The 24,278-nt window shown below is 36.9% G+C and overlaps 1 protein-coding gene across 2 annotated transcripts in view; it reads right to left on the bottom strand.

Moving 5' to 3' along the window:
- Positions 1-24,278, bottom strand: part of ARK2N (arkadia (RNF111) N-terminal like PKA signaling regulator 2N) — a 79,195-nt gene that overhangs the window by 29,431 nt on the left and 25,486 nt on the right. For both annotated transcript variants that reach the window (XM_004422498.3, XM_004422499.3), the window contains exon 2: positions 15,343-16,127. In XM_004422498.3, coding sequence (XP_004422555.1) covers positions 15,343-16,057 — 715 coding nt within the window. In that variant the 5' untranslated portion in view covers positions 16,058-16,127. The remainder of the gene's footprint in view (positions 1-15,342; positions 16,128-24,278) is intronic.

Here is a 24,278-nt window from a genome sequence, read left to right as displayed (position 1 = left end):
GGGTGGCCAGGTGAAGGGAAGAAGTGTGGGCGAATGAGGTGTGGGCACGAAGGACTGAAGGAAAAGAGCAAGCACCTCAAGAGTTGCGGAAGGGAATTTGCATTTTGGTAGAACCTACCCAAGAAAAAACGTCTTTTTCATTACACACCAAAATATTTACCAAGATGAAAATTTATATTTGCAAATTACAAAGAATATTTGAGAATACTTATGCTGTATTTTTATTACTATCAATCAAAAGTAAAATATACATACATGGAACAATATGAATAAATAGAAAGCAGTCATTTTCAAAGCATCTCCTAGAAAAGATGAATAATTACACCAACCAGAAAAGACAAAAATCTATACAGAAAAATGCCATCTCTAGAAAAACAGCTTTAATGCCAAAAACTGTGTGTGTATATCTTCTTAAGAATAGGGCAAGCCCCGTGGCTTAGCGGTTAAGTGCAGGCGCTCTGCTTCTGGCGGCCCGGGTTCGGATCCCGGGCGCGCACCGACGCACCGCTTCTCCGGCCACGCTGAGGCCGCGTCCCACATACAGCAACTAGAAGGATGTGCAACTACGACATACAACTATCTACTGGGGCTTTGGGGAAAAATAAATAAATAAATAAAATTATAAAAAAAAAAAAGAATAATATCATAAAGGGGCCGGCCCCGTGGCTTAGCAGTTAAGTGTGCGCGCTCCGCTACTGGCGGCCCGGGGTTCAGATCCCCGGCGCGCACCGACGCACCGCTTCTCCGGCCATGGTGAGACCACGTCCCACATACAGCAACTAGAAGGATGTGCAACTATGACGTACAACTATCTACTGGGGCTTTGGGGAAAAAAAGGAGGAGGATTGGCAATAGATGTTAGCTCAGAGCCGGTCTTCCTCAGCAAAAACAGGAGGACTGGCATGGATGTTAGCTCAGGGCTGATCTTCCTCACAAAAAAAACAAAAAAAGAATAATATCATAAAGCTCTTTTAGTAAAAAAGAAAAATGTCTAAGATAGGGCTAAATGAAAATGAAAGGCAGCAATATGCACTGAAATTTTACATTTAGGAGTTAAGTCACTTTTAAAATAAAACTGAATCGGGCCGGCCCTGTGGCTTGGTGGTTAAGTGCACGCGCTGCGATGCTGGTGGCCCGGGTTCGGATCCCGGGTGCGCATCGAGGCACCACTTCTCCGTTCATCCTGAGGCCGAGTCCCACATACAGCAACTGGAAGGATGCGCAGCTACGACATACAACTACCCACTGGGGCTTTGGGGGGAAAAAATAAAATAAATAAAATCTTTAAAAAAAATAAAATAAAAAAAAAAATAAAATAAAACTGAATCAACGTTTATTTTGTTTTTCCATTATACTCATCCCAATTATTAAAAATTTACATGTTATAAAGTTTCCAAGGTGGGAATAAGGTTTTAAGGATTATATCTGTCCTTATATCATATTGGTAAAAGACCATTTTGTCCACCCAGAAAAGTTACCTGTGATATTGATGAAGAGTTAATTTTGAAAGGATCAGAAAAGAGGTAAAAGCAAATACTCAAGATTATCAGAGTAGTTAAAAAGCTGATCACAAGAAAGAAAATTTAATTTTAACCCCTCACCACTAACTACAGAGTTGGGGAAACTGAATCAAGAGAGGTTATTCAAAAGATAACTCAGGTGATTTATCTGGATATTCGAGGGAACCTATAAATACAGAAAAGAGGGCACTTGAAGAGGTCACCGTCTTTCAATTTACCTTTCTATGTGAGGGACAAATCCACGACCTATGGCTTTGAGGATTCAGATCTATAGAGAACAAAACTAAAATATCTGCACTACATAACATGAAGGAAGAACACAAAAACGAGATATGATTTTAGCCACATCCTCATGTCTATGTACCTTGCTACAGAGACATCCATTCCAGCTTTTTGATAACTCCTCAAAGTAGTTTAAATTGTGCTGCTTTCTAATTATTCCTGTAACTTTCATGTAACTGTACCATTAGGCAAATTTAGCTGTATATTAAAAGTGAAAATTATCAGTAATACTAATTTGGGGTGCTTTGTTTACTCAACAAAAGGATTCACTATAGTATTTCTTTCATTAACAAGCAAATTTAATACATTTTAAATGATTTCATTTCTAATATTCTGACTTGCATACAAATTTTAAGTAAAAATCTTACGTAAATCGATATACTTAGACCCAGAGACCCTTCCTGTTAAATCTATATAACAGTAGGGAATAACAAAAGCAATGAGGCAAAATAAATTAGTTCTTGTATAATCTTTTACTCAGTCTGCTAGTGAAACAAACAAGAGGTCAGAATCTTTACTTGACAATTAAAAAAAAAAAACAGATTAACTTTTTTCTCAGATTTAATCACCCTAACTAGGTTTACGTACGGGCAACTCTTTTTTTCTTACATACATTTAGGAAGCAATAAATGGATATTATATGAATGACCTGAATCCACTAAAATCCCTATAGACTACTGCACAGTTATCTGTCTCCAGCAACTTGTCAAATATAACAATAAAAATACAGAATTAACTCAGAATTCTGAACGTGAATACACATACATGTACACACACACACACACTCCCACACACCCTTGAGACTAGACTCATTCCTCTGACTTGGTTACAAAAAAAATAGGCTTTTCTCTTGGATCCCCTAAATGACAGAATCCTTTATTCTACTAATAAGTTAAAAAAAAACACTTCACGCAAAATATTAAATCTTAAGATTTAAATTTCACTGTGTTATGTTCTAAAGTAAAATTTTCTTTGGGCTTTTATTACACTCATTTTTAATACTGCACACAAAGTACGCATCCATATAATTAAGAGTTATTATTATCTAATAAGTGGCTCAAATAACCAGATCATTCTAATCTGTTCGTTAAATTCTCTTAAAATGATTAGGTATCTAATGTCTTAGAACACTGAACTAGTACAAACCAGGCAGAAAGCAGTCTGTAGACAGATTATCACAAAACACATCTACCTTTAGTGAGGGGATGATGCTCCCTTTTAATACTAGCAACTAAATTCCATATGCACAAATTAGAGAAATGAAATAATCCAAATATGGGATTTTAATCTTAAATAAAAAGCATTTCAATCATGTCTAAATTAATGTCATATATAGGATGAAAGAAGTTTCTTTCCAGCATTAGCCCTTTATAGACTACTAAAAAATCCAAACGGGATACATTCCTTATCCTTCTTAAAATTCTAGAGAAATTATAGGAAAACCATACTAGGCACTTCTAAAACAATAACTACATAAAAATGCTACCACATAACCCAAAAGTAACCCCCACTTCTTAGTATTTGTACTTATAAGTACTTATAATCTTAAGAATATAAACTGTGCCTCAGTGAAAGAGAATTCAATCCACAACAGCAGTCAACTTAAAAAAAAAAAAGTATTGAAACTACTTCAAATACTTGTTACTTCTTTAAATGTCCATAATACAAAAACAAACTTTTTTTAGAAAGAATTACTTTTAAATGGAAAAGGTATAATCATTTTAAAGGACAACTCATATAAAAACCCATTGTTTTCCAAAACAATACTCCTTAAGACAGTAACACATTTTCAAGGCACTGTGAGAAACTAAAAATCAGGATAAAATTTGTATGTATGTTTCTGCTACAAAATTATTCTTAAGTTAAACTCTCCAAACCACAAAATATCAAGTTTTACTTTAGAATAAGTTATAATATTTTGGCATATATTCTATGAACTAAATCAATGTATTCTAGTGTTCCTTTTCTTTCTACAAAAACCTTTATTTCCACATCTTTATCCAAAATTATGTAGAAAAGGCTTCCCAAAATATTAGTGTAACACCTTCTCAAAATGTTATTCTTAAAATGTTATTTAAAATGTTATTCTTACCTTGAACATCAATTATTAAAACCTATGTTTGATAATTCCACTCCATTAAAATTTTTTCATTTTTCTCTATCTGTAGGCTTCTTACTCAATTATCTAATAATAACAAAAACTAAAATATGTCCAGTCACTACTAGGAATAATTTCTCTATATGTTATTCTTAAAAGATGAACTCATATTTTCTATTTTAAAAATAAAAAGGATTTCAGTACATGCTTAATATATCAAATATTTAAATCATGAAAAAAAAACAAACCTGGTAAGTGCCTGAAGTAGTTTACACATGCATAGAAAAGTAGTCACATTAACATGCTGAAATTAAATTAATATTTTCTCATGTCTAGTAAAATCTGTGATCCCAGGTAGAAGTTGAAGATAGAACAAACTTCCCTGAAAACATCTCATCTTCAAGTAAAGATTATCGATTAGTTAAAATCTGGTCAGTCATACAAAACTACCATGCTCTTCCCACTGATATAATGCTCTTCCCACTGATATAAAACTTAATTTTAAAAAAATATTAGCTGAAGTAGTTCACAAGTGTTGCACTATCATTTTACAGAAAAATCCATCAGTTATAAGAAACTCCTACATATTTTATGGTGAAAATTCACACTAACATTATGTATGGGCTTAGCATATGTTAAGAAATTTACTGCAAGTTGCACTGGTGTTCAAACCTTATCCCTATTTATGAATATTAAGTTCAGGAAATCTGATAGTCATTACACAATAAAGAAGATACTACTAGTCTTTTTCATAAATGAGAACTGAGCACACTAAGAAGCCTTTGCCAAAGTTAACTCCCAATTCTCATATATCAAGTTCTAAAAAGAAAAAAACCAAATCACACAATCATTTTTCAGTTCAAAACTAGGAAAGGAAAAAAAATGAGCTCAGGCTATTACAGCTAATTTACAAGTTACAAATATTTGGATAGAGAAATGAAGAGAAAAAGGGGTGACAGGTTTTCTGAGTAAAGTTACTGAAAAAATAATAAAAATAAACGTCTTGATTGTTTATATATGAAACTCCAAATATGCCACCTATCCTTCCCCTTACAAAACACAGAATTAGGTTTTTTCCCCAAACTGTAACTTCATTAAATATTAAAATAAACCTTTTTCATATTGAGAAATTAAGTTATAAATTTGAAGGGAAAGATTAATAAATTTTTATTGTAAGTAAATCCAGTAGAAAGAACAATTTTTAAGAAACTGGTGTTAGCAAAGAGACATATTCCTATTGAAAAATTTCATGCTAATTTAGCTGTTTCTCACAATATTCCTACCAACGCATAAAAGATAAAATCCCAGTATTTCCCAATCCTAGGCAGCACATAAAAACAGATACCATGTTGCAAGAGTTTCAATCCTGTGATATTTTCTTCCCTTTGACACACTCCATGGGTCCTTTAACATGCTGAACGGCCATTTATTTTCAGTCCAGGAATTGAAAACAAAGTTAAATTAGTAGTACATTAGCTAATACACTTAGTCACTAGTACCTTAAACACCCATTCAATACATATGCTTAACAGAGTGACCATTGAATCTGTATCCTCTAGAGGTACCCTTTATATCAGGGTACCAGACAATTTTCTGCCAAGTTATTGCCTCAGGCACTGAGCTTTAAGTTAAAGCTCAAGATAAAAATTTACTTATGTAGCAATGAAAAATACTATTTTTCTCATGCATGATATCAATCTCCAATCTGCTCTCCCTACAATATCTTGCATAGTAGGTACAGAGCATATATTTGCTCAAAAATTAATTTATTCTTCCTGCATACAAATGCTATTTAATATTATAACTCATTATAGACTAGCAACAAACTAGTTCATTAAATGACATATGGAAGAATGATATAAAAATATTCATGCAGTACATTCATTCATGATCTTCAGGGTAGGGTTAATTACATGATTCCCCCCCACCAGAAGCAGGAGAGAGTCAACAGTGTTTGTAGAGAATAAATGCTTAACTCAAGGAATTAACTACTTACCTATTTGGATTCACTAAGATTCCCTAATTTTATATCTTATTTATATTTTTGGCAGGAAAAAAGCACAAAGATGAGGGTCATTCCTATTATCGTATAAATATGGTTCTATGTTCCAACCATATGTAACAAAACTCAAGCTAAAATTTGTCAAACTCTGCTGCTTTCTGTTTTGAATATCTAATTTTTAAAAAAGAAACTGTTTACTATTATAATTTTTAAAACATCATCAAAAGAAACTTAGAATGGGCAAAAGCATTTTCTCTCTCATACAATCCAAAAAGCAGACAGTTAACACAATTTTGTGATAGATTCAAAGGTTGTTCTGTAATATTCCCATTTTCACCAAACTTAACTGGAAAACTGTTATAAGCCCTTGGGAATTCTAATGTACTGTCAACATTTCGACAAGTCACATAAGAACCAAAGGGCTGCTGTGGCAGTTCTTGAGAATCAGGCATCTGCATGTAAGCATGTGATCGGGTGATAGGGGAAATTCTTTGGCCAACTAGTTGTATTTAAGTTCCCTGTGGTCCAGTAGCTGCTTGTTTTCTTCGCCAGTGTCAAGGTGAGTTAGCTTTTCCATCCACACGCAGAACTTCTCCTCTGTCTGCCTCTGCATCTCGGAAAAACAGCTCATGGCCTCTTCTAGGACACTGCCTACGCAGTTCCTATCACACACAGCACCCCTGTCAAGTAATCCTGGAATTTCCCTGGGCGCTCCTTCAGATCCCCCAGCACGACTGAAGTCAGCTTTAAAGACATTGAGCCATTTGATAAAACATTATTAATTCAGAAAGTTGTAATTACTTTTATTAAGACATCTTATTCAGGAAAATGGTATAACTATTACTAAGAACAGCCATACAAATATAGCATTGATAAGCAACATTTAAATTAACCAAACAAAACTAATTCCAAGAAAACTAAAATAACTAACATAACACTACCATTTTTCATAGCTTCAATATATCTGCCTGGGAATGTGTATTCTGTTACTATACAACTAACTATTAATCTATAACTGGTTTTCAACCTTTGCTGAACATAAAAACCTGGAGTGGTTTAACAAATACCAAACCCTAGGCTGGCTCCAATGCATTGGAGGTCTGTTTTGTTTTGTTTTAAGCTCTCAGACGATTTTAATAAGACAGCCTTGGTTGAGAACCACTGTATTCTTGAATATTTTCACTGCTTTGACTTTAAAATTCTCAAAGTCATTTTGGCAGCTAACTTATACTAAATTCAGTCTACAATCAACTGATTGATTCTTATCAAACCCTCTTGTTTTAGGGTAAAAAAAAAAATTCCTTATGGAAAACCACATAAAGGATATACACAATCCATGTATATTTCCTGGGTCAGCTTTTTAGAAACCCTTGTTAAAAGGTATGCCTCAAAAACAAAACAAAATTTTGTGGTTTAGTTTGGGATATGCTACAAATCATATCCTCCCCCTCTGGAGAGCACATTAATGGCTCCGAGTTGTCCTGCAGTAAAAAAAAAACACCTGTTTCCACATGATCCAGCACTTCCCAAATGTGTGATAGTGTACAGCTATTAATATCCAGTAGAACAGTAGTTTCATAGGATTCCAGTTTAGGAGATGCTCCTCTACATATACTGTTTTATCCTTGAACTAGGCCAGATCATCTTTAGTCTGGGTCTCATATAGTTTGGGTCTCTAATAAAACTAATTCTACTGAACTCTTCATTTCTTCAGGGAGCTATTAAAAATGTTACCCCCTCAGACCACTTGACTACACTATCTAAAATGGCTTTTCTACCTTATTCCTAGTCAATCTCTTATCTCTTATATCTTGCTTTATTATTATTTATAGTGCATATTCCTACCTGATAGCATGTGATGAATTCATTTACTGTCTGTCTCCTCAAAAAAGATCAAGTTCCATGAGGGCAGGAACTTTTCATTTACTGTTGCATTCCCAATGCTGCAAAGTAGGTGCTCAAATATTTGCTGAATAAATCAAAGACTGATGGAATCAATCAGTCTTGGCCTCATACCATCTACCTACATCAAGAAGTCTTACAGAGAACAGTCCTATGATATATTCTATTGTATTTATCCCAGGGTATTTCTTTTTTTTATTTTTTTAAGACACAGGAAGACTCTTTTATTTTTTTTTTTTTCTGGTGAGAAAGACTGGCCCTGAGCTAACATCTGTGCCCATCTTCCTCTGTTTTGTATGTGGGATGCTGCCACAGCATGGCTTGATGAGCAGCACAACAGTCCACGCCCAGGATTCGAACCTGCAAACCCCGGGCTGCAGAAGCAGAGCACACAAACTTAACCACTACACCACCAGGTTGGCCCCTCCCAGGGTATTTCTGAAAATACGGTTTGCTTTATCTCCTAGTGGCTTTTTAAGGAGATGCAAAAGAAAAATTTACCAGGTCTCAGTAGCAAGAATAGCAGTGTTTCTCCTGGACAACGAGAAGTGTTTAATCAGTCATACTACCTCTTTTCAATGCCTAAAAGGCTATGGAACAAATTTTTAGCCCAATTCTATCTAGCAAATAAAAATCTCACAAAGTTTATTGTTACCAATCTTCCCTCTAACTTCATCTTGTTTATATGTAAACTTCCTCAAGAGGGACATACGTTTCCCTAAAGTGTAGTATATTTAAGCTTATGGAAAGATTAAATGGAATTTAAAGAATATTAAACCTTTAAGCAGTTTATCCCCATTTTAAGTGCTGAGTGAACTTAATTATATAGGACAGGAAATCAGACAGCTACTTTGGTCTGTTTCAGATTCTAGCACTATTTCTCAACAAGCATTGAAAAATGGGTATTTAAAAGCTGAATTCAGAAAATGGTGTTAAAATACTTATGCTGGGGACAGTGAAATAAGTTGCAGCCTCATAAAGATGACTACCAGCAATAAACACTGACAAGCAAGACATCTTAAGGTCTTAAAAATAGGGACCAATTATACATTTGTGAAAACCCATAAAATGTACACCACCAAGAGTGAATCCTAATGTAAACTATGAACTCTGAGTGATGATGTGTCAATGTAGGTTCATCAACTGTAACAAATGTACCACTCCGGTGGCGGATGTTGATAGTGGAGAGGATGCGCATATGTGAGGGAAGGGCGTATATGGGAAATGTCTGTACCTTTGCTCAGTTTTATGTGAACCTAAAACTGCTCTAAAAAATAAAGTCTCTTAAAGACAACAACAAAAAATGGGGACCATATTCTCACCTTAAACACACATATGTCCTTTTATTAATACTAAGATATATCCTACTCTGAGAAAAAAAATTATATCAAAAGCAAAGCTTACCTCATACAAAGAATATTGGCACTCACTTCAGGAAATAAGTTAGGAAAAGCAGACCAAAAATAATTCCTTGGTGCTTTAATATTAAAGATTACCAAAGGACAACCATCAGTAAGATTTCAAAGCTTCTAAATGTAAGGTAACATTATCCAGACATTGTAGCATAGAGAAAATCACATTTAAACAATGCATGTTTTTAAAATAATCACTTGAATGGAAGAAAAGAAAAAAGTACTTATGCTTGTTAATTAATATAGAACTGTACTGTGGCTTTTATAACTAATAAGATTTTTAAAAACGCGACTCCGCTGTTCAGAACTTGATACCCATTAGCAGTAACCGAACTTAACTGAACCAGACTACCAGTTTCACCATGATTTTTAGCTATAGGAGACTTAATATATCACTGCTCAGCTGAGTAGTTCTCAGCCCTGGCTGCTCACTGTCCTCACCAGGGAGCTTTAAAAATGCTGATGTCTTTACGCTAAGTGAAATAAGTCAGACAGAGAAATATAAATACTGTATGATTTCACTTATATGTGGAATCTGAAAAAATGAAACTCATAGAAATAGAGTACATTGGTGGTTGGGGGTTGAGGGCAGGGATGGGATGGGTGAAGGTGATCAAAGGGTACAAACTTCTAGTGATAAGGTGAATAAGTTCTGGGGATGTAATGTACAGCATGGTGACTGTAGTTAACAATACTGTATTGTATATTTGAGAGTTGCTAAGAGAGCAGATCTTAAAAGTTCGCAACACACACACAAATTATAACTATGTGAAGTGATGGATGTGTTAACTAACCTTATTGTGGTAATCATTTCATAATATATACATATATCAAATAATCACATTGTACACCTTAAATTTACACAATGTTGTATGTCAACTATATCTCAAAAAAGCTGGGAAAAAAATGCTGATGCTTGGGTCAGACCCAGAGAATCTGATTTAATTGGTCTGGAGTGGGCTCGGGGCATCATAAGTTTTAAATACTCCCAAGCGATTCTAATATATAGCCAGATTGAAAACTGCATGGACTTTACCTGCCTTGTTGGCATTTACTAAGCTGAAAATAGGCAGTTTTCACTTATTACTCCATCTCAGTATTTTGTTATCAATATACTTAGTAAGTCTTCTAAATGGCTACCAAAATACAATCATATTATAAGAGGCTTAAAATGGGGACTTGGGGCTTTTAGCCACTTCATAGTCAATCTAGGAAAAAGGTCATGAGATTCCCAATGTGAATCTGGGGTCTTATGTTCTACAATGAGTCCCCACTGCTTAAATTAATATTCAATTTTTTCCAAGTAATTCAATTCCCAAGGTTAAGAACCCTTCCAGGGCCGGCCCCATGGCTTAGTGGTTAAGTGCACGCACTCCGCTGCTGGCAGCCCGGGTTCGGATCCCGGGCGCGCACCGCTTCTCCGGCCATGCTGGGGCCACGTCCCACATACAGCAACTGGAAGGATGTGCAGCTATGACATACAATTATCTACTGGGGCTTTGGGGGGAAAAAATAAATAAATAAAATCTTTAAAAAAAAAAAAAGAACCCTTCCAAATCAATAAGAAAAACAAATGTGGCAGGAGGAAAAAGTACAAAGAACATGAACAGACTGTCTACCAAAAGAATACAAATGGCAAACATGATTTTTCAACTTCACTAGTGATCAAAGAAATGCAAATCACTAGTGATCAAAGAAATGCAAATTAACACTAAGATACAATTCTTCCATCAAATCAGCAAGATTTTTAAAAAAACACTCAGGGCCGGCCCCGTGGCTTAGCGGTTAAGTGCCCGCGTTTGGCTACTGGTGGCCCGGGTTTGGATCCCAGGCACGCACGGACGCACCGCCTGTCCGGCCATGCTGAGGCCGCGTCCCACATACAGCAACTAGAAGGATGTGCAACTATGACATGCAACTATCTACTGGGGCTTTGGGGGAAAAATAAATAAATAAATAAATAAATAAAAGGTTAAAAAAAAAAAAAGGTTAAAAAAATACTCAATAGGAAGAATATGATACTCAAGCTCCTGGATGGAATAAACAATATATTCTTAAAAAGCAGTTTGGCAATATGTGTAAGAGCCTTAAAGTGTTCATGCCCTTTCTGATAAAAGCAAAAACTAAAAACAGCCCAAAGGATCAACATTAGGGAAGTTATTTTATACTAAATTCATCAAAATCTATATATTTTAAGGAGAATATTGTGTTTTGGTTAAATGCTCAAAATGCAATGTTAAGAGGGAAAGGAAGATAGAAGTATATACCTAGTATGACGAGTTTTGTTATATATTATGGAAGGCAACATACTGAAATGTTAACAAAAGCAGGATTACAGGTGATTTTAGTTTTCTACTTCACCTTTTCCTATTTTCAAAAAAGGATTCAATACTTAAAAAAAATTTTTTTTTAAATTTCCAAGCAAGAGTTAATTGATCAAGCATAAGTTTCTACCTCAGAAAAACTGTGAAGTAAGATGATAACTTATCATGATGCATTTCAGTACATAAATGTGTATGGGGAGTAATGGGTGCTGAGATCCTGGCTTCAGTGGGACTGAGCTGTTCTGACCTGTTCACATGGATTGAGAAGTCAGGTGATCTTAGATAGCTGTCCTCAACAGCTCCCTAACATTCTCCAATAGACCAATCAGATTTTCTAAATGCAAAACAGCCAAGACAACTGACTCTTACCTACCAAGGTAGGTACTATTTTTGGAACCTCAGTCTGAGTAGGCATTTACAGTCATGTGTCACTTAACGACCAGGATACGTTCTGCAAAAGGCATCATGCAAACATCATAGAGTTACACAAACTTAGATGTTATAGCCTACTACAGACCTAGGCTATTTGGTACTAATCTTATGGGACCACTGTCATATACCCTTCCAACGTTAACCAAAATGTTGTTATGCTGTGCATGACTGTACTGGTGACTATTAAATCACACAAAAGCAGATCATTTTAGCCAAGACAAGATGAAGCTACCCTGAGGTCTGCTCTATGCTAAATATTTACAAAAAACAACAGTTACTGGAAAAATTTTTCCCCGCTGCCCATGTACACCGATGCATGGAAGTTAGTCTGTTCACAGAACTAATTTCTTGAACTGAATGAAGTCTGATGTCCATTATTCATATTCACTAAAATCAAAATTCCCTGCAAGAGCAGACTTTACAGATCTAGTCTCAACTTAAACTGATTTTACAGAGAAACTGCCCCACTCAGGAGAAATAATGCTCTAATCGTAAAACTGCAGAGTGATTAATAGTACAAAAGATCATCTATAAAGATAAATGAGACATTTGTTAAAAGGCTTGAATACTCAAGACCACCACATAGTATTTTTACATTAATATTCATTACAAAATACTCTATTTTTGCTCATCTCCAAGTCCCCCAAAGGAAAGAAATGCCAGAATTATCTTGATATGATACCTCCAAGCAGATTCTTAAAACAGTAATATATTTTCAAAAACTTCAAGGAGAGAATGATCTAGTGTAGATACTAACTCGCCTGTGAGTTAACTCTTAACTATTAAAAAAAAAAAAAAAAACTTCATAAACTTCTGTTGCCCAGACATCAAGCTCAACTATTAAGCATTATCATGCACTATATGTCTGCATCATTAATTATTTTCACTCTTTAAAAGAAAATGCATTAATTTTTAAATTATTTGTCATAAGAGAACACTTAGCATAACTCCTTCAAAGTTTAAGCTGCTGCCAAACAAAGCTTATAAATAAAGCATTTTCTGAATGACTAAATTAGTTGTACCTTGATGAGAGAGTATAGCAAGAATATTAGTTTTTACTTGTCCTCTTGGTTTCCATTCTGTGTAAACAGCTGGATTCAAATTTCAACATCCAAAGAGATTCTCCATTAGGCACATTCCATTTAAATTCACCTGAATATCCATGCTGTTGCACTCAAGTCAGTTCATAATTTATCCTATCGTTACAATTTATATAACTTTTCAACAACTGCCCTTGCTATAACGGTGACTATATCCCCCCTTCCCCACAATCATAACAGTGACTCAGGAAAAAGTGGGGTACACATAATTATTACATTAAAAATGCACAATGTTGCAATTTTTCAGGGGTAACAATATGGACAGTTGAAAGGAACTTCCTAAGATTTAAACTTAGGCTGTTCCATCTTTGCTGCTTTGCACAATTCCGGGAAAGAACACTCACCTTTGTCTTATGTGAACAGTACCTCCTGAAACTGTGCAGTGCACAGCCTAGGTAGTCATATACAATGGCCCTGCACCTTACCTACTATTTGATTCTCCATGATTACCGTAGAAAACTCTACATATTTTCAAAAGCCACAAACTTAATAAATGGTGTGAACAATAGAAACTAAATCACAGATTCAGATAATTTACTTTGGTGTTTTGGTCGGTATACAATTCAGAAGAAACAGACCACTGGTGTTTTAGAAGTTTTAAACACCAATCAAGGTAGTCAATTAGGAAAGAAGTTTGGAAAACACAAACAAAGCACACCTAACCTACGTAAGCCAGATAGGAGGAGTGCCATGAAGACATTTCTCATGCTACCACTACAACGGGGTCTACCTTCAAAAAGAATTTTGTTCACCCACCTTCTTCTCCCTGTCCATAAAAAGGTAAAGTACTGGGTAGTTACATAAAAATCTGTTTAGTGAGTGGAAGTAAGCACTATAACAAGAGATCCATCATGATCTTGATTAACAGATTAGAACAGGACATAAAAGGCATGAACAAACAATTTGACAGATATTAATAAAGCTTTCTTAAAAATATTATTAAATGTAAAACTGAAATGTACCTAGAACCTGCCTTACAACCCCAAAGTCTGCGTCTCTCATGCATTCAACTGATGAGCTTCAATTAAATCCCCTCTCCAGTAATTTTAACACAAGTAGAACTACCAAAGCAATTCAATAGATATTAAAACCGTAAGCATTTCTAATGACTATTAAAAAACTCATATTTAATATACTATATGCATGAGACTTTTATTATTATACTTTGAACACCTATAAAGTGCTTTAAAATCAGTCATTTTTGTTACTGAGTTTATATAAGTTTGGTTAGCTATAAATTTAATTAACCAATATGATTTTTCTTGAAATAGTCTTTGTATATCAGCAATATGCTGTCTTCATGTGTAGAAACAGAAACCTTTCAGAAAACTAGGAGGAAAAAACAGTCACCCATAAAACTATGAAAACCAAAACTTCCCCCTCTTTAATGTAGCAATAAACAATGCCGTCATGATCTATTAAATGCCACGTAGTTTACAGAATGTTCCTAATCGTTAACAGTCTCTTTAATAATGAGAATTCACCAATTAAGAACTGTTCAGAACTCTTCTTCTACTATGAAATCGCAAGACTGTCTTTGTAGTACACAGTACCACACATGTAATATGGAGAAAGCAGATATGTCAAACGTAATAAATTACAGACCCTTATATCAATGACAGCTGGAACAAGCAGATTTCCATCAAACTTTTTAAAGCTTGGGGGAATATGGGGAAATTTTGCAAAAAAAAACCAGTCTTTTCAATGCGAGTAACAACTTAGAAAAGAAAAATATGCAACAAGGAAAACTAGCTTATCACGCACTGAATGAGGGGAAAACATAAAAAACTCATTTTAGGAGGAATAGTTAATCAAAACCTTTAACAAAAGACAGAACATGTTATTTCAGACACCATAAGCTCAAGTGCACTGGCTATATAATATAGCAAGGTGCCTATTCCTGAGGAGAATGTACTTAATAATAATGCTGAACAGTGAGTATTAAATCTAAGCTGTGCTAAAAAGGCAATGATCAGAGCTCAGGTAATGTGTTACAGAGAAAGAGACGTGTGAGAAATTCCATGACTTAAAAATAATCTTGTCCCTATCATTAACCATTTAAATATTTTTTTGCTGATGTGCTAAAGTGCACTGGAAACCTCAGAACAGGTTTTGTAAATTGGCCATGTCTTGTTAACACACTGCAGTCTTCAAATTTACACAGAGCTGCAGGTCTCCTGGATTTTTTCAAGTGTCACTCATCTAACTGAGCCTGACAGCCAAGAAATGCCATCAGGTACTCTACAGTCAGTTTAAAAAACATCCTCTACCTGGTATCTCTGCCGTGATTGTCTTGCTGCTCCCTGAAACCTCTTCATCATCATCTGACGAGCTCGTGCTTGAGTCACAAGTCAGGTCACTATCACTGGTACTACTGTCCTGCAACAGGTTATATTTCTTCCGAGCAGCAGCCTCCCGTTTCTGTCTCAGTAGCCTGATTCTCTCCTTGTGCTTTTGGCTCCGATGACCTTTAACCTTGGCGACTCGGCCATTCTGTTTATCACTGGATTGCCGGTTTTTCTTGGCAGCCATAGTGGATGTTTCACTTTCAGATCGAGACCGCCGAGACTTACGCCCAACTGTGGCACCAGACACTCCAGAAGGGTCTCCTTCTACCGCTGTTTCTGCCTGGGAGGGTTCATTCTCTTCTGCAGAAGACAACGTATCTGAATCAGCCAGGTGACCACTAGAGGAAGGGGAAAGCATGCAGTGATTAGAGGAGTCACTCTCATAAACTCGGCCAGTTGTCGGCTTATCACTCTCTGTGGACGCTAACTGAGACTCAGAAGAGTCTCTTCTCAGTTCCATCAACAAGCAGGGCATTGAAGAAAGAACTGTAGAATCCACCACACCATCTTTCTGAACTTGAGGTTCCAGTTCTACAGATCCATCTTCCTCCTTAGTTGTCTCTTGTTCAGATGTTTTTGGTGGGACTTCAGACTCAATGAGTTCTTCAACTTTTCCCACTGCCTCCTCCATCTTCATTTCAGACTTTCAAGTTAAATCATAGAGCAGAGTCTAGGAAACTACGTCAAAGATGCAACAGGAAAGCAACCTGTACAAAAACACACAAAATCAATAAACAGAAATGGCAGACTGTTTAATCAATACAACATGCCTACCTTTCTAAGTGGGTGGCAAAAGTTACCATGATGCAGGCCTTTAAAATATACGTATCTAGTATGTGCTTCATCAACAGTCAAATTCAAAGGACTTAAAACTATCAAAATACCAGCATACACAGCTACTAAAAATGGTACAATATTAATCCTCTATTATTGAACTTGCAAGGCCAGCAAAGCAACCAAACAAGGATTTTCAACTTTAAAACTTTCAAGTATTCAAGAAAGGGATCCTCAAAACTCTGCTATAGTTAATATGTATGTTTTGATTTTAAAATAAAATATGTATGTTTTGATTTTAAAATAAATGAAAAAATGCTTCAAAAAAACTGGTCTAGAAAACAAGTTAACTGGAATGATTACTTTTATACTCAAATCCTCAAAGAAAGGACGGAAAAGGGGAAGTTACAGTGGAGTTACATCAAATATACACTGAGATCAAAAAAATAAACAACTTCAGCTACATGCATTTGGCAAATGAGCAACCAAAGTAATTATATGAATCAAAGCTGTCTGCTATTCCTCTCACTAGCAGTTGCTCTAGAGGGGGCATTAAGATGAAAGGCTTGAAGCTGCTATTTCCTCAGTCCTTAGTTCTCACACACCTCTCATCAACCTGATTGTGAGTCTAGTGTTTAAATAAATGTTTTGTTCCATAAACAATAGCCACTAAATACAAATCTGCTACTTTGTGAACCCAGAAAACCTAGTACACTCTATGAATGAATGACTTAAGGGGTTTAAGAGAAAACACCCTACATCCATTTTCCACCTTATATGCTAACTTTAGAACCTAACATACCTCCCCATTTGCATGTGCTACAACTCCACTTAATCATGGAGAAACAGGATATAATCTTTAACTACAAGAGTTGTGACCTATACAGCGTAAACTTCATTAACTGGTGGCTTTTAAGAGGATGCTAAGAATCTGCAAGGCAAGTAAATAACTCACCCTGTACATGTGATGTTAAAGAAGGCAGTTATCGTCATGTCTCATAGGTTACAAACAGACACAAACATTAAGCCAGATGGTACGCTAGTCAGGTGCAACAAGACATCCCCATCATTTCACTCCATCACATTACTTAACAGTTCAATATACGGCAGACAAGAACTAGAAGATACCTGAAAAATCCTTTTATGGATCTCATATGCCAAGCCTACTTTTTGCTTACTATAAATATGAATATTCTATATACCTGTTTTTTGTTTTTCATAGCCCTGTTCTGAGCTGCAAATAAAACAGGCATTCTTTTTTTTTGTTTTTTTTTTTGGGGGGGGGTCAGCCCTGAGCTAACATCCATGCTAATCCTCCTCTTTTTGTGGAGGAAGACTGGCCCTGAGCTAACATCTATTGCCAATCCTCCTCCTCCTTTTTCTCCCCAAAGCCCCAGTAGATAGTTGTATGTCATAGTTGCACATCCTTCTAGTTGCTGTATGTGGGGCGCCACCTCAGCATGGCCAGACAAGCGGTGCATCGGTGCACGCCTGGGATCCGAACCCAGGCCACCAGTAGCGGAGTGCGCGAACTTAACTGCTAAGCCACAGGGCTGGTCCCAAAACAGGCATTCTGATGAAGTTTTCTTAACACATTCACGAAAACCAGAAGATTCATGACCACTGAAAACATTAATTTAAAATAATCTTATGTGTAGCCTATTTCATAAGCATATTTGCATCATTACCAATTTTTGAGTTAAATGAAAATAAACATAAGCCTAACACTATTCCAAAAGGAATGTAACACCTCTGAATGCCAACAGAGGGAGTAAAAGTTAAACCAACAAATTGCCAGTGTCATAAATAAAGCACGCTGGCGATACAAACAGGAAATAAAATATGCATAGATATGAAATACCCCCAGGTATGAGGAATAAGCCTAAGATTTTCTAAAGATTTTATTTATTTATTTTTTCCCCCCAAAGCCCCAGTAGATAGTTGTATGTCATAGCTGCACATCCTTCTAGTTGCTGTATGTGGGACTCGGCCTCAGGATGGACGGAGAAGTGGTGCCTCGGCGCGCGCCCGGGATCCGAACCCAGGCCACCAGCATCGGAGCGCGTGCACCTAACCACCAAGCCACGGGGCCGGCCCAGCCTAAGATTTTCTAACTGAATAAAAATGAGAGTTGACTCTTCTGTGGAGAGCAAAGTTATATATTCTGGAATAAAGATTTTTCTTAAAGCTGAAATATCTAAGAAATATGCTCAAATGAAATTAATGTCAGCCATAAAAGCACAAGCATCAAAAGTCTCAAATTAATTTCTGAAAGCAGAAAGTACTGGACCTTTTCAAAGTAGATAATATAACATCAGGTTGAAAAGTAAATTTGTTAAAATGACCATAAAACTCGTTTCTTCAGTAAATAAATTGTATGGGTAGCATAAATGAATCTAGATTGTTTTTCCTTGAAAGAAAACAGGACAATATCAATGGCTTTCAATATGACACGTCAATCAAAAGATTATCTTTCATGGCCGGCCCCGTGGCTTAGCAGTTAAGTGCACGCGCTCCGCTGCTGGCGGCCCGGGTTCGGATCCCGAGCGTGCACCGACGCAACGCTTCTCCAGCCATGCTGAGGCCGTGTGCCACATACAGCAACTAGAAGGACGTGCAGCTATGACATACAACTATCTACTGGGGCTTTGGGGGAAAATAAATAAATAAATAAAATTACAAAAAAAAAAAAAAAGATTATCTTTCAAGTTCCTTAAATTTAAGTGTTAATTTAGATTTACAATGATTTCTGCTGCCTAAACAAGCAACCAGTATTGTAGTCAAAACCACTTAAATATGCCCAAGTCAATCACAAACACTGGCATCAACCATAAATACGATGCCAGTTAGCTCATGGTATGTCCATACAATGCGGCCATAAAGAATGAAAATGAGGGGCTGGCCCAGGCGCGCAAGCGGTTAAGTGCGCACGCTCCACTGCGGTGGCCCAGGGTTCGCGGGTTCCAATCCCAGGCGCACACCAAGGCACCGCTTGTCAAGCCATGCTGTGGCGGTGTCCCATATAAAGTGGAGGAAGATGGGCATGGATGTTAGCCCAGAGCCAGTCTTCCTCAGCAAAAAGAGGAGGATTGGCAGATGTTAGCTCAGGGCCGATCTTCCTCACAAAAAAAAAAAAAAAAAGAAGAATGAAAATGATATGGATCAATTTTCAATACATAACGTTAAATGAACAAAAAAGGTACATTATACCATTTCTGTAAATAACAAACAAAATTATATTTTACACAGAATCTCTAGGAGGATACTTTTTTTTTTTTTTTTTTGGTGAGGAAGATTGGCCCTGAGCTAACATCTGTTACCAATCCTCCTCTTTTTGCTTGAGGAAGATTGTCACTGAGCTAACATCTGTGCCAATCTTCCTCTATTTTTTGTACACGGGACACCACCACAGCAGGGCCTGATGAGCAGTGTGTAGGTCCACATCCAGCATCTGAACCCACGAACCCTGGGCTGCCAAAGTAAAAAGCGTGAACTTAGCCACTATGCCATGGGGCTCTCTAAGAGAATACTTAAGAAAATGGTAACACCAGCTGCCTTGACAAGGAAAGAAAGTGAATGAGGGTACAGGAGTCAGACTTTTTACTGTATGTAGTTTTGTACCTCTTGATTTTTAGACCACATACAAGTATTATCTATTCAAAAATCCATTCTAACATAAAAGACTACTGAAAAGTCTTCTGAAAAAAAGGAGGTGTACATTTTCTGCTCTTAACACCAACGACTATTCAGGTCATATTTAGTCAGTGAATTCTATTAGAATTTCCCCCTGTAGTGGAATTTTGTTATAATTCATAAAACGTAAGAAAAAGAAAGTCACAGGAAGTGGAAATACAAGCTCTGACAAAACTTCCTACAGTGGAATAAAAATGAAGTACCCTAAGCACAGGGGAAAAAGATGTCATATGTACAGATTAATCTTCCCAAACAACCAGATTATTTACCTAGTATATTGTTTTTAGTCGGGGGGAAAAAGTGGATTTTTCTGATAGAGGTAGTCAAAAGTAGATGGCGGTAGAAAATGATAAAATTATCAAATGGGAGTTGCATCTTGTAAATGGGACAAAAGGCTCTCAACCCTCTGGTTTAACGTTCAAAGTGAATTTACAATGCAAGTACTAAATACACAACATATAGCATTCTTCCTATTGGAAAGCATTTTCCCCCATCTTATTCTTCCCTCCAATCTAAAGGCAATCCTCTTCTATATGGATATTACAGTTCATCTCCCTAGAACCTTACACTATTGATTATTCCTTGGCACTCATCCACCTCTCACACTCAAATGGACTGTTCGTTCATTTGTTCATTCGTTCAAAAGAATCCTCCTTCTACCTACCATCTCAACCTCACATCTCCTCCTCCAGGTACCATTCTCTTCTTCCACAGCCAACCTTATCAAGAGAGTTGTCTCAACTCCCTCTATCTCCTTAGGTCTCACACTCCCTCTCCAACTCAATCCTCTCTCACATCTGCTTCTATCAAACCAGTAAAACAGTTCTTACCAGGGTCATTAATGATCCCCATACCTCTAAATCCAGCATAGGTTGGTCCTCATCTTACTTAATGTCTCAGCAGCATTCTATACCTAACCACTCTCTCTCCTCCTCAAACTAATGTCTTTGTTTGGATTCCACAGTTTTCCCTATTTTTCTGGCTGCTCCTTCTCAGCCTACTTTGTAGCCTTAACTTCCTCTACACCAAACCTCAGGCATTCCTAGGGCCATGTCCTTTTCCTACCCACCAAAGTGACCTCTTCTGCACCCACAGTTTCCAATACCATCCCTATACTAGTAATTTTGTTTCTCCATCTCAGACCTTCTCTGAGCTCTATCCCAGTCCACCCAAATAGCCACTTGCCACCTCCATTTAGATTTCACAAGGGCACCACAATCTCATGTCCAAAATCAAATTAGTCATCTCTGAACTACCCTACTCTGCTCCTTCTCTAATTTTCCCTAGCTCAGTAAACAGTACCACTATTATCTCAGTCGCTCATGTCAAAAACCTGAAGGTTATTCCTGACAATGCCTCCGCCTTTACTCATTGCACCCCATCATTCACTAACTCCTATCAATCCTACCTCTTCAGATTTCTAGCCTGTCCACTATTCTCCACCTCCACTGTCAACCACTATAAACACAACCTCCATCATTTATTTTTAAATGGAATGACTGACAACCATCTCCTGTCTCTCCATACCCAGTCTTGCTCCTACCCACCAACCTGTTCTCCATACAGCAGGCAGAACAATACTTTTACACAGCAAATATGACATGTTTACATGAGAAAGTATTTTTTTTTTTTTTAGATTCCACATATAGAGTACTTTTTAAATGTCCTATATAAGGTTGGGGTGGAGGGAATGACCAAGAGGAGAGTAGTTAAAGGCAAATTGAGCTTTATATGATGTTTTTCTCTCCCCCTTAAAAATAGGATAATATGCAATAATTTTTTTAAAAACCAGGCAGTCCAGGTCTACTGGGACCACGGAAACTGAAGAAAAAATAAGCAAGTGGGACTTCATCAGATTAAAGAGCTTCTACAAGACGAAACCAGGATCAAAATGAATAGACAACCTACCAGCTGGGAGAAAATATCTGCAAAACATATACCCAACAAAGGGTTAATCTCCATAACATATTAAAGAACTCACACAACTGAACAACAAAAAAAAACAAACAACCTGATTAAAAAATGGGCAGAAGAAATGAACAGACACTTCTCCAAAAAAGATATACAGATGGCCAAGAGGCATATGAAAAGATGTTCAACATCACTAATCATCAAGGAAATGCAAATCAAAACAACACTAAGATATCACCTCACACCCGTTAGAATGGCTATAATCACCAAGACAAAAAACAACAAATGTCGGAAAGGATGTGGAAAAAACGGGAACCCTCATACACTGCTGGTGGGAATGCAAACTGGTGCAGCCTCTATGGAAAACAGTATGGAGATTCCTCAAAAAATTAAAAATAGGGGCTGGCCTGGTGGCAAGCGGTTAAGGGTGTGCGCTCCACTTCGGCAGCCCGGGGTTTGCAGGTTCGGATCCCGGGATCACACCAATGCACCACTTGTCAAGTCATGCTATGGCGGCGTCCCATATAAAGTAGAGGAAGATGGGCACAGATGTTAGCCCAAGGCCAATCTCCCTCAGCTAAAAAGAGGAGGATTGGCATCAGATGTTAGCTCAGGGCTGATCTTCCTCGCAAAAATAAAAAATAATTAAAAATAGAAATACCCTATGATCCAGCTATCCCACTACTAGGGATCTATCCAATGAACCTGAAATCAACAAGGCAAAGAGGCTTATGCACCCCTATGTTCATTGCAGCACTATTCACTATAGCCAAGAAGTGGAAGCAACCCAAATGTCCCTCGACTGATGATTAGATCAAGAAGATGTGTTGTATATATATATATATATAATGGAATACTACTCAGCCATAAAAAAAAAGACAAAATCGTCCCATTTGCAACAACATGGGTGGACCTGGGGGGTATTATGTTAAGTGAAATAAGCCAGAGAGAGAAAGACAAACACCGCATGATCTCACTCATATGTGGAATATAAACCAACACACGGACAGACAAAACTGTATAGTGGTTACCAGAGGCAAGGGGGTTGGGGGGTCAACACAAGGGGTGAAGGGAGACATGTATATGGTGATTCGCAAACAATAATGTACAACCAAAATTTCACAATGTTATAAACTATTAAGACATCAATAAAAAAAAAAACAGGCTGTCAATTCTGGACAATGAAAATGCAGCATTTGTTTTATTAGTCCTTGTACTCATTAAGAAACTAGGATGACAGAAGATGAGGACAGGTAGAAGAGTTAAACCATGGGAATGAAGCAGTGTACTGTCCCCTCTGAGGAGACAGAGAAGTGGAAAGTGTAAGGCTGAATGAGGCTACTGTGAAAATCTGGAGGAAATCTGCTTCATGTCAGACTTCCTTGGTCTGCAAAGCTTAATACAAGGTGAAAAAGAATGCAGGTTTGGGGGTTTGTGAAAAATGGAAATGGGTTATATCATTTGCTACAGAAAATCTGATGGAGGTTAAAACTGCTAAGTACAATAAGGTACATGGAGTCAAAAAAACAATTCACAATACTCAATTTCCAAGCTATGCAGGGACTATTAACACAGACTTAACGGGGGGAAATGTGATTGTTCTCCCTGCTTAAAACCTCTACCCAAACCTCCAGTTTCATCTTGGGCCACTCACACCCTAGCTCTCTCCAGCTACAAATAAATGTCATGTAAACAATTTTTTCAGATCTCTGGGATTTCACACTCATTTTGTGCTGCCCTCTTGCTGGCTACTCTTTTTGCAGATATCAGAGTATTACTTCCTTGGGGTAGGCTTTGGTACCTTACAGAGTAATAAGATCCCTATCATATACATATTACACACCTATTTTCCTTCATGATACTTTGCATACTATAGTTAAGTAACTGTTATTATTTAATGTCCACCCCCATACATACGGACATATAAAGGTTTAAAGGAAAAGAATAGAAAATTATATAACCAACCCCCACCAGCTGATTTATCTCTATGACTAACAGGCAAAGCAGACCTTAAGGCAAAAATTATCATCAAAACAAAAGGTGTCATTCTAATCTTGCATGGCCCAATGATAAACATAACGGGAATCTGTGGAAGTTCTCTTCTGACTGCAGATTTCCCAAAGAAGAAGAAAGCAAGGTCATCAGTTATGAGTGAGGATGAATGAGGTGGTGGTGAGGTTGATCAGAGGACCAGGTGTGAAAGAGCAGTGAGAAAGTGAAGAAACTAGGGAAATACAGTATATGATTTCCAGACAATAATAAGACCCCACTTTAAGGGTTGCAGCCATGAACTTAAAATGAGATTGGTACACATGGGTGTGTTTTTCTCCTTTCAAGTTCAGCTGTATAAGTCCAAGTGCAGAGGAGGTAGAAATTGGATTTAATCAGAATTGTTTTGCCAAGCAAGTAGAACAAAGCAAGAAAGAAGTAAGAGTATGTGCAAGGAAATGATTTTAATGATCACATCAAGAAGGTACAGG

Source organism: Ceratotherium simum, chromosome 14 (assembly GCF_057802395.1).
Source record: "Ceratotherium simum simum isolate JZ-2026a chromosome 14, ASM5780239v1, whole genome shotgun sequence".
Classification (NCBI taxonomy): Eukaryota; Metazoa; Chordata; class Mammalia; order Perissodactyla; family Rhinocerotidae; genus Ceratotherium; species Ceratotherium simum.
The sequence above is the reverse complement of the archived record's forward strand: the minus strand, read 5'-3'. Positions and strand labels throughout refer to the sequence as shown.